Source organism: Drosophila mauritiana, chromosome X, assembly GCF_004382145.1.
Source record: "Drosophila mauritiana strain mau12 chromosome X, ASM438214v1, whole genome shotgun sequence".
Lineage (NCBI taxonomy): Eukaryota > Metazoa > Arthropoda > Insecta > Diptera > Drosophilidae > Drosophila > Drosophila mauritiana.
Genome location: NC_046672.1, coordinates 7,006,652 through 7,017,894, shown reverse-complemented (window position 1 = coordinate 7,017,894; position 11,243 = coordinate 7,006,652). Strand labels below are relative to the sequence as shown.

The 11,243-nt window shown below is 47.8% G+C and overlaps 1 protein-coding gene across 3 annotated transcripts in view; it reads right to left on the bottom strand.

The window, feature by feature from the left end:
• Positions 1–852: 852 nt before the first annotated feature.
• The window catches only part of LOC117146963 (B-cell lymphoma/leukemia 11A), a 44,649-nt gene continuing 34,258 nt past the window's right edge, over positions 853–11,243 (bottom strand). For all 3 annotated transcript variants that reach the window (XM_033313628.1, XM_033313627.1, XM_033313626.1), the window contains exons 2-4: positions 8,387–8,803; positions 7,943–8,260; positions 853–4,284 (exon numbers count right to left, since the gene is read on the bottom strand). In XM_033313628.1, the coding sequence (XP_033169519.1) occupies positions 1,433–4,284; positions 7,943–8,260; positions 8,387–8,803 (3,587 nt within the window). In that variant the 3' untranslated portion in view covers positions 853–1,432. The remainder of the gene's footprint in view (positions 4,285–7,942; positions 8,261–8,386; positions 8,804–11,243) is intronic.

The window sequence follows — 11,243 nt, the reverse complement described above, 5'->3', positions numbered from 1 at the left end:
AGGGGGATTTCCAGGTGGGATTTTAGGGGACTCGAAACAAAACAAGGTTTAAACTAATGTTGCGCCTTTGAATTTTGCTCACAAAAATGTATTTTTACTACAAAAACAAACAATTAAATATTAATCAAAATTTTGGATCTCAATCTTTTTTAGTTTCAATCAAATAACGAAAATCAACAGCAAAAAACAATTTATAAAAAAAATGCACTTTATCGTGTCCTTTTTTTCCGCCTTTTCATTGTCCGTTTTCCAGCTCTCTTTCGTCTTTTACTTTATTTCTGTCTTTTTTTTTTGTTAGCAAGAAAACAATTTTCGTTCTCAGTTCTTCAGTCTTCTAAATCTAGTTGTTGTCGTTTTGTTTGTTTGTTGTTGTTTCGGTATTTTCTCGTTAATTGCTTTCTTCTATTTCTTATAATTCACTTGAAGTTTTACGTACAAATTTGCATCTTCATCTTTTTTTCAATTTGCTGCTGCTTCAAAATTTATGCATGATTCTCCTTGTCAGCTTAGACTAAAATTGTTTAAAAAAAATTTGTGTTTTACATTTATATTTATTTATGTATGTAAAAAAATTTGATTATTTTTCGTTTTTTCATTTAAATTACATTTAATAATAGAATTATGTCTAGGCAAAAAAAATAGGGAAGGAGAGGAAAGGAAATAAAATCAAGGGGAACTCGAATAAAACGAATACATATACGTAATCATGATTAGAATTAGATTTAGGATTTTTACAAGTGTTCGTCTTTAGTGCTAGGGGTCTAGATTTACTAAAAAATGTACATCGATGAAAAAAATATTCATTCATTCACTCGCCCATATCGGTAATATTCATATAGTAATGCCTTTAAGTTTAGAGTATAATTTTGCTTATTTTTGTGGCTCACTGGGAGCAGAATTTTTGCATATTTTTTTTACGTTTAGAATTAGTAGGTTTCTTTTTCATTTTATACAAATCCTTTCTCTTTTTCTTACTTAGTCCTAGAAAATACACTGGAAAATGTGTGTCCACACAAGTACTCACTAATTGATTATATTATTACATTTACGTATATTTATATACTATATATATATAAATTACAAGCACGAAAAAAAAGTGGTGGAAAAAAATGTGGTGTGGTTTTGTTTTCGTAAAAAAAAGGTTCGAATCTTTAAAATTATATTACATAACGGTTATTGCTTTGGTATTAAATGCCTCTGGTCGTTTTTTTTTCGTCGCCTGGAAGGAGCTGGATGGGGGCTTTTTTCAAAAAAGTCATATTTACAGGGGGCTTGGTATATTTTTGCTTTCTAAATCGTTTTAACACCTTTAGAAGATGCGCGACATGATGCGACTGCGACTGGTCTGTTGCTGCTGCGGCTGCTGCAGATGCGGCTGATGCTGTTGCAGTGGCGGTGGTGGTGCCAGCGGCACGGGAAAACCACTGAAAAGTCATGCCTCCTCCTTGAGCGATATGGGATGGACGCCGGTCAAGCTGGAGGAGGCATTCGAGTCATTGTCGCCGCTCACGCTGCCCGGCAGTGAGAGATTGTGACCGCTGACGAACTGCGGCGGATAGCCAACGACGCCCATGGGCGACAGTTGCTGCGGCTGCTGTTGCGACTGCTGCGCCGCCTGAGCCTGTACCGCCTGAGCTTGTACCGCCTGGGCCTGCTGGGCAGCGGCCTGGATGTGCTGCGCTGCAGCCTGTGCCGCCTGGGCGGCGGCCACCGCATTTGCAGCCGCCGCTGCCTTGCCCTGGTTGACAACGCACTTGCGCATGTGCTTCTCCAGCGTCGAGGGCACGCTGAAGGGCATGTCGCAGAAGCGGCAGCGGTACACATCCTTGCCGGTCCGTCCGTGTGTCTTCATGTGGCGCGTCAGCTTGGAGCTCTGGGCGCAGGCGTAGGAGCAGAGTTCGCACTTGTACGGCTTCTCGCCGGTGTGACTTCTGCGGTGAACCGTCAGATTCGAGCAGTTCTTGAACACCTTTCCGCAGAACTCGCAAGTGTCGTTGCGCTGGCGACTCTCCTTCTTGAGCAGAGGACCCTGGATCAGCGAGTTGGCTCCACCCAGGCCCAGAGGCTTTAGCTTCAGGTTTTCGAACAGAGCCTCATTCCGGTGGAGAGCCTGCGACATGCCCCACCAATCTCCACCGTCCATCTTCATCCGCTTGCTCAGCTCGAAGGGATTGGGGAAGGGATTGAAGAGCGGTACTTGGGAGGGAGCACCGCCATCCTGCGGCTGCTGGAACATGTTGCAGTTCTTGGCGAACTCATCCCGCAGACGCAGAGCGGCCACAGGCAGACCATTCAGCTTGTCGCTCAACGGAGCACCCGCTCCGCCGCGATTGTTGTTGTCTGCTGCTGCAGCAGCTGCTGCAGCGGCGGCCGCTGCCTCCTTGCGTCCCGACTCCTGGAGCGCCTGCTTGTAGGCCTCACTGTACTGGGCAATGTTGGACAGACCGAACTTGTCCATCAATTCACCAACCAGCGAAGTGGCTCCTGAACTCGTCGTCTTGGGACTCTGGCTCTTGCCATCGATACGATTGCTAACACTGAGGTCCTCTGCCTTGTAGTCCATGTCCTCGCACTCTTCCAGCTCATCCTCGTCTTCATCCTCGCCATCGAGGTCACCATCGCCATCGGGATCGTTATCCCCGTCGCCCAACTCTTCTTCCGACTCGTCGGGATTGGGATCCTCGTCGTTGTCGGCCTCATTCGTTTCCAGCGAATCGGCATTGCTGCCATCGTCATGGTTATCCTGGTTGTCCTGATCATCCGCCGGACTGCGGTGCACCCGCATGTGCTTCATCAGCTTCTGGATGTGGGAGCACTCAAAGTCGCAGGCAGTGCACTTGTACGGCTTCTCGCCGGTGTGGGTCCTCTGGTGGATGATCAGATTGTTCTCGAAGCGGAACTTTTTGTCGCAGTAGCTGCAGGAGTAGCAGTGGGCAAGTGGTTCCTGCAAGGACACATCTCCCGTTTTCGAGGGTGGCGTGCTCGCGGAACGCGGGGTGCTGGCCAAGATTAGTCCCAAGCTGCCATTTTCAGAGCTGGCATCGCCCAGCTTCTCGGGAGGAGTGAGAGAATGGGGTCGCGGGATTGTGGCCAGTTGCTGTTGCTGCTGCTGCGAGGGCGAGGGGCTCGCGAAATGCGGCGATTGCTTCTGTCGAGGACTCGGCGAGCTCGAGTTAACAGTGCTGCCAGCTCCAGGGCTTGTTGTGCCCGCAAGCTGACGCAATCGCTGCGAGTAAAAATCCATCTGCTGGGGTTCCAATTTCAGGGAGCCACCAGCTCCACCCACTAGACCGGGTGTGATCTGCTGTTGCTGTTGGGATTGCTGCTGGGACTGCTGTTGCTGCTGTGCGGTCTGGAGTTGCTGCTGGGCGCCTTGTTGTTGCTGCTGCTGCACCGCCTGCTGCTGTTGCTGCTGCTGCTGGGAGCTCAGGGATGGTGGTGGCAGGGCAGCCGGGGGCACCGATCCCCTCTGGCTGCCACTGCTGCTCGACGACGGAGGACGTGGCTCACCCGATCCGGAGACCACGCCACCCACCACCTGACCATTGGCATTGAACTGCGCCTGAGCGGCGGCAGCGGCGGCGGCCAGGTTGAAGCCATGGTGGCGGAACTGCTCGCTTACCAACTGCTCCATGCGGTAGTGATCGGCGGGCGAGGGGCGTCCGAAGAGCGGCGCCACCGTAGGAACTACATTTCCGGCCTGGGCCAAAGCTGGTGGCAGTGGCATGCGCAGCAGCTGGAAGGGATTGGCGTGCATAGCCTCTGGCGGCGGCAGCAGGGGATGATGACGCATGCCAGCGGCCATGGCCGAAGCAAGATTTTCCCTCTGTTGCTGCTGCACGCGCTGCTGTTGCTGCTGTGCCTGCTGCTGCTGCAGCTGCAATTGCTGCTGTTGCGGAGAGCCAATGCTGCTGGTGTTGCTAATGCTGCCACCGCTGGTGTTCACCAGCGAATTGGAGCAGGTGGAGCTAACGGAGGTGGACAGAATGGCCGATCCTGCTGCTCCCAGCGGACTGCTCCTCTTGGCCGCCGATGTAACTGCTGGATTGGGACTGACCGCTGGCTGTGGACTCGCCAGACCGGAAGCGGATGCTGCTGCAGCGGCGGCGGCCAAGGCCAGAGCACTGTTGTTGAGGGCGGCGGGCGTGGCCACCGTCAATGTGGCTCCTCCTCCGGGACTCTCCACGTAGATCTTGACGCCGTGCGAGTGCTGGACGTGCTGGATGAGACGCCAGGCGGAGGTGTAGCGGGTTTTGCACGTGGAGCACGTATAGTTGCTGGGTTCTGCAAATACAACAAAAGGAGAATGACGTTTAGTACGCAGTACATAGTTAGAGTAAATTAATAAACTAGCCTAGTGCCTGGTAGAAGCTTTAATTTCCGAGCACTTTAAATTGCATTACCAGCTTAGCTAGAAGTTTGGCCGCGCACATTTTGGTTGCCTGGCAATTTCGTTATTAATTATTAATGAGCATTTTGCGGAGGCGCGGATCCTAGCCAGTATTTATTTATTTATTGATTTTGCAGCGCGCGCGGTTGGCATGCCAAAATGCGCCAGGACACGCATGAAACCCGGGACGGAGATTGCCAATATAGCGTAGGATATTGCCCCATGCAAGAGCACACATATACTGGCGCACACATGTGTGTCCTTTAGTTTGCTGCGGTTTTGTCGCGACATTTGTTAATTTGCCATGGCGGAAATGGCAGCCCTAAAAACCACCCACCAAATGTCCTGCGTCCTGTGTCCCATGTCCTGCGACACATGTGCCGCCTCGCGCAACAGATGTAAAATTGGAAAATTTATGAAAAATGTGCAAAGAAGACACTTTTCCTGTTCGTTTTTCCCGTTTTTTTTTTTTTTGTTTGCGTCGCCACTAAAAACGAAAATTTCTAATAAATAAAAATTGAAAGCCAAGGCGAAGAGGGCTAAGGATCTGGCCACATGTCGCCACCGAGGACAACAAGGTGTTAATGCCATCGAAACTATGGCGAACGAACTACCCCCGTGATGAGGACGCACTCTGCATTTAAATGACGCCTTTAAAGCGCACAGAATGAACATTTTCCGAAAATTATCCATAAAAATGAATGGAAATGGAAAGGCACGAGACAGGACACGCATTCTCCACACTTTTCCTTTTTTTTCTTGTACAATTTTTTATGGGAATCCACATTAAACTTGTGCTGGCAGGGGGCAGAGAACCGAAACAGCTTCCTGGCGCTGTCAAAGGTGAGTCGTGTTTAACATGATTTCGCCGCGACCCTTTGGCAGCGGGATCAGGATCGGGATCCTGAGATCAGGGATCGCTGGCCCGCATGCCACAGGAAATGCAAATGAATCTGACAGATAATACGTTTTCAATGCCTCATCCCCGTGAAAAACGCAAGGAGCAACCCTTGAATCCTGCCAGCGGAAAGGGTTGTGCGATCGCCGAGCCACCAAAAAAAGAGGTAAAAGTTGTCGAAAAACATCAGGCATTATTTGTCTGATCCTTGATCGCACAGCTCGTGATGCGCACGCGCTTCAATATAATCATATAGATAAAAAAAGGAAGAGAAGAGCGGGTAAAACACAAAAGGCGCGGGTTTGGCACGTTCTGATTCTGTCAGCTGTCGAATGCGGGAAGTTTCGACACGGAAAATAAATTTAAATATTATTTACTCTTTGGCAACAAAAAAAAAAATGGGAAAAGGTTTCATTATTAAAGCAGAAATAAGGTTATTAGGCCGAGAAAATTTCAAAACAATAATATATTCATGTCATGTGCGTAAAATTTTCAGCTGCTTTTTCAATATCCTTTTTTTCTGCATCAAAATTATTTAATTAATATTCCTTTCCAAAATGTTTACTATTTTTCACTCTGCACTTCTCGCAGACAAAGAGCGGATATCCCGGCACCGGAAATGGCAAATTGACCGCCAGGAAGTGCAGTCGTCTCACAGTGCGTATGAGCGATTTTGCCAGCGGGTGGCGATCAGAATAAAAGGGTTGCGCGCGTAATGGGATAATTGTTGCAGCTTCGCCAACTGTCAGCATCCTAAGCCAGCCAGTCGGTCTGTGCGAATCCTTTTCCGGCTTTTTCCGCACAAAGGACAAAAAGGACGCGGGACACCACCGGGCGACTTCTAATCCTCCGCAGGACGTGGAGTTGCATGAACCGAAGGCATTAGCCATTGATTTCGACCACTCGACCATTCGCTGGTGTTTTTTACACTCTGCTTTCTCTTCACTTCTCAACTTTTTTTTTCTTTTTGGCTCAGTGCCAGCATGAGTCAATAATTGCGGTCTGAGCCATAACCCCCCGCCCCACCTGAGCTGTGACCCTTAACCCCGTAACCCTTAACCCTTGATGGGGTTTCATTGTCGCTGCGGTCGCGACATGCTGAGCCTCGAAATTGATAATTAACACGGCGCGCTGACAGGTGAAAAGTCCTGTGGCAAGGACATGTTGCATTTACATTTTTGCAACAAATATCCATTTTGTTGACAGTTGGCTTTCTTTTATTCAACGAGCACTGGCTGCCTGGTTGGTTGCCATGGCGTATTTATAATTACCAAATGGCCAACAATGGCCCAAAAGGAAGGAGTTAGGTTGGACAGCCCAGTAAAGTAAAGTACAGAACAGAACAGAAAAAAAACAAAAAACAAAAAACAAAAAATGAAAAAAAAGAGAAAAAAGGCAGAACAATGCGTAATTAACGCAGCTCTGTGCGAGATGTATCTGTGTATCTGTATTGCCAGATGTATCTGGATCTGTATCTATATATCTGTGCATCTGTGTGACTTGTCAGTTGGCGTTGTCAGAGTCAAACAACTTTTTGCCGTATTGTCAGTGACTTTTGTTGTTCGCCGTTCGTGTCAAAAGCGCAAAAGTTCAAGGGTTAAATGGCGTATGTGTAGCTTGTGCCTTTCCCCTAGCTTTCTATTGTTTCTGTGTATCTATATATCGGGATATATCCATCCCAATTTTTAAGGCCAATTTGATGTTGTGAGTCAATCGCTTTTCGGCTGACACGCGACCTTCGCGTTGATTTCATATGCTGACCTCTCTTGGGCAGTAAACACAACAACAGGGCACCTCTCTCAGTGAGTTCAAGTAGAGGGAATTCTCGTACTTATATTTATTTTATTTTGTTTTTTATTCCTTTAAATATCCCTTGTTGTTTTGGCCCGCTTTTGTGCGTGTGTCAAGTCCAGTGCGATGTCCTTTGTCCAGTCAAGTGGCCTTTCACCCCCTTTGGCATTCCTTAGCTGCTGTTTTTGAGGCATTCAAATTACCCTCGAGGGCAGCTTCCGAGCTTCAGAGCTGCGGCTTTATTGTCCTGCCTGGTTACCCTTAACCGTTGCCATAGTCCTGCTTGTTTTTTGTATTGCTGTCTTTGGCTTTTCATCATCATTTGCATTGAAATGTCAAAGTCAAAGGCCAGGGAAAGAGAACGACACAGAGAGAGAAGTAGAGTCGGGGCTTCGATTGTCGCGCTGTCCGAGTGTCCTTTTTCGTCCTGCTGCCACTGCCACAGCCGCTGCAGTTTATCAGCATTGAGAGCTGCGCTTTGAAGTCCGCTGTCCGCAGTCCGCTGTCCGGACTCCATATTCCGTTGTCCATAGTCCACAGCCCGCAGTGTCCGCGCTTTTTTCCCCGTATTATTATTTATGTGTACTTTTTTCTTAGCCCATTGCCCCTGAAGATGAACCAGGGGTTTGAGTTTGCCATGGTTCGGTTTTCGGTTTGGTTTCGTTCGGTTTTTTTTTTGATTTAATGCAGCTGCAGCTTATCGCCGAGGGCCCGCGGCCCGATCATCACATCAAACACATTTTTTATTCGACGCTGCTTTTGCTTTGGAGGGAATTTTAATTTTGCCACCCAAATATGCGCCATGCTATTTTGGCAGGATGGGTAAGTATGACCTCCCCTGGACCGGAGTTGGGTGGACTCACCTGTGTGGACTGTGTTGGCCTCGGCATCGACCAGCTCCATTTTGGGCCGCTTGGCCAGCGAGCGCTCCTCCATCTCCTCATCGTCATCATCATCCTGATTTTGATGATGGTTGACGCCCTCCTCATCGTAGGGTTCCTGCTTGACCTTCGCCTGCTTCTGTTGCGGCTGCTTATCCTGCCGATCCTGCTGCTCATCCATTTCGCAGCTGCTGTCGCCGGAGGATTGGCGCTCAATGGCCGCTGGACTGGAGGGGGCGGCATTTGAATCGAGGGTGGTGGCGCCCGTCTCGCTGTCCTTGGGCGTGGTATTGTCGTTCTCTGAAAGAAGCATTGAAGGGGTCAGCTTATTAGTACACTGAGAGAAACCAATACATATAACTACTACTCGTAAATGGAGAGCAGAGCTAAAAAACTGTCTTGTTAAACTGTTGATAGACAACTCACCGTCTACTAAGCGTTTGGGTGTGCTGCTGGCTCCGTCGGCCAAAAGGTCCGCCGGACTCGGTGGTGGTGTGTGTATCCTAGATCCGCTGGCCGTACTGCTGGCCGCCGCCGCCGCTGCTGCCGCCGCTGCTGCCGCTGCAACTGCTGCTGCCGCCGACGCTGGAGCGGATTTGCGGCCGGATATGGGGGCGGAGATCGAGGGGCGGCGGTTGACAAGGCTGAGCGGGCGACCTTCCTCCGCGTCGCGATCCATCTGCGGATTCTGGGTGGCGCACTGGCCATAGTTCTCCTTGTTGCACTGCAGCACCTTGTGCTGGATGAACTTGACAATGTCCGAGAGGGCGAACGCCTTCTGGCAGGCGCCGCACGTGAGGATGTCCTGTGTGGCCACGGCATCGTTCTCTGTGGAGTCGGAATCTGCATGAAAAAAGCGAACAGTTTGGTTTAGCTAAGTTGGGTTTATAAACATTCCCTCCTCTTTATTTAGCCCATTAAGTTGGCTCAGTTCGGCATGCCGAACGGCTTCATTAATTGTTCTCAGTGCAAGTGAAAATCCCCTATTTACATTTGGACAGATAAGCAAATATGCTCGTTCCGGAGGAGTGAGGCCCATGCCGCGAATGCCAATCTCTGTGCACTTTAATTTATTTGCCAAATGCCAGGGAACAATAAAAATAGCCCAACAACCGCCCCCAAACCGCCAGTATTTGCATATATGGGTGTGGAAAAGGAGATTCCGATTCCCAGCTCTGAATTTAGGACTTTGGCTTTGGTTTTTGGTGGTGACGGTGGCGGCGGCGGTGGTGGTGGTGGTGGATTGATTGTGTGCATGACCATAAATTCCAGTAGCTCTGCAATTAATTCGACTGCTTTTTGCCACACATACACATAGTAAAGGTTCTGCGGTTGTCATGGCTTATCTGGCCCAGAAATTAGCAACACCAGTGCATATATAGAACACAGCCAGCATAGAAACTTAAGCGCCCCGAAGGCAGTTAAACTTTTGTTTTCGATTCCATCGACAGGACTTGATTGACCAGAAAGGTTTTGTGGTGGCGTGGGGAGATATGGAAGAAATATGGAGCGAAAAAACGCAAGGGGACTCTTTGTCGCCGCAGGACACTCGGGGGAAAAAGTTGAAATCGAAAATGCACAAGTTTTCGGTCAAGCTAAACTTTTTTGTTTTTTTGTTTTATTTGGCATCCCTTCACCAACTATAATCACACAAGTATTACTCTTCTTTTTATACCTTATCAGAAACTATAATCAGAACACTAATAATATTTTTTATATCGCACATTTTCCCTATTTTTTGTCCATCCAATTGGAATAGCTGACTTTAATCGAAGACATCATCCTCAATTACAGGACATCTCCGCCCCATTCCACACCCACGGTTGTCAATTAGGAAATAGATCTATGAATTATTGACTCCCTGTCGCTTTGCCACTTGTTTTCTATATATGTTTTTTATGTCCATTCCGGGGGCAGTTCGAACAATTTGTGGTTTGCCCGGGTCCAAACAACAATAACTAATGCGCCCTAAGCGGGGATATTTTGCCCGCCCTTCCAATTGTCCTGCCAGGAGCTACGCTTTTTTATCAATTGATTGTCCTGCGACGAGGACTAGGGCGAGGGTGATATGTACACACATGTGAACACACGATGTAGCCTCTAATTTCTGCTGATTGCCTGGGTGGGCTACGCTCAATTTTCGCTTTTATTTTTTGTTCATATATGCTATTTTCCTTCCCAAAAAAAATATGTTTTTCTCTCCACCCTCCGACCTGTTTGACCTTTTTTTTTGTCCGGGCATTTTCCGGCTGATTATTAGTGTTTTATTTATTGATTGGCCGGCATGCCATTGGCCAGGCCCAAAAAAGAAACGGGGAACAGGTAAGTGCAAAGGTGAGCTGCTCTTTTACCTGCTGTCTCGCGGCAAAAGGGGCGTGGTCGAGCAAAAGAAATGGCCGGGGGCGTTGCCCGATGATATTTGCCTAAGCGATTAGATTAGATGTTTGCTCACAGATTAGCAAAGACAGCAGACACAGACTGCAACTTACGATTATTTATGAAAAGGAAAACTTATTGACAGCGTGCACAATATTGCGCCAGCTGAAGAGGGTTAATAATGCTTAGGAGCCAGGGGGCTGAACAAAAAAAAAAAAAGAGAACAGGAGAAAAAGGTGAAAGGGTGTGAAGCTGTCAAATGTGTCAGTCCGCCTGACAAGTGTCAACAGAGTCCTTGCCAAATAGATTTCATAAAAGTGCCAGCTTACCGAGACCGTAAAGTCATAAATTGCATTAACCCTTTCGGGCAGTGACCAAATCGAATGCGATTTAAGCAGATCAAATAGTCAATATATACTATATGGGTAGACAAAGGACTGGATTATTCTATTAATATTTGATACTTTATTTTCATAAACGAAGTCTAGAAGATTGACTACTCTCCTACCCAATTACCGAGTAATTTGCCATGCATTTCCGATCTCCTGATAAAGTGCCACATTTTTGCTGGCTGCGGGAATCAGAATTTATTAGCTGGTGTGATGTCATTGGCATCTTTTACCCTCTTGCATATATGCGTAATTAATTCAGACGTTTTCTCCCCGCAGTAACAGAAGGAAAAAAGCCCAAGAAAATAAATTGAAGTGCGTCGATTTGTTAACCGCGCAGCTTAAGTCAAATATTTACGAGCTGCGACTTTGGCCCAAAGCACTCCTGGCCATTTAATGCAAGCCTGCGGCCATTAATATCCCCCCAGACAATAGTATATATTTATATATAGGATGTATCTCTAGGGGTAAGCCAAGTAGGACAATTAAGAATTAACATATTAATAGAAGTTTTGCGC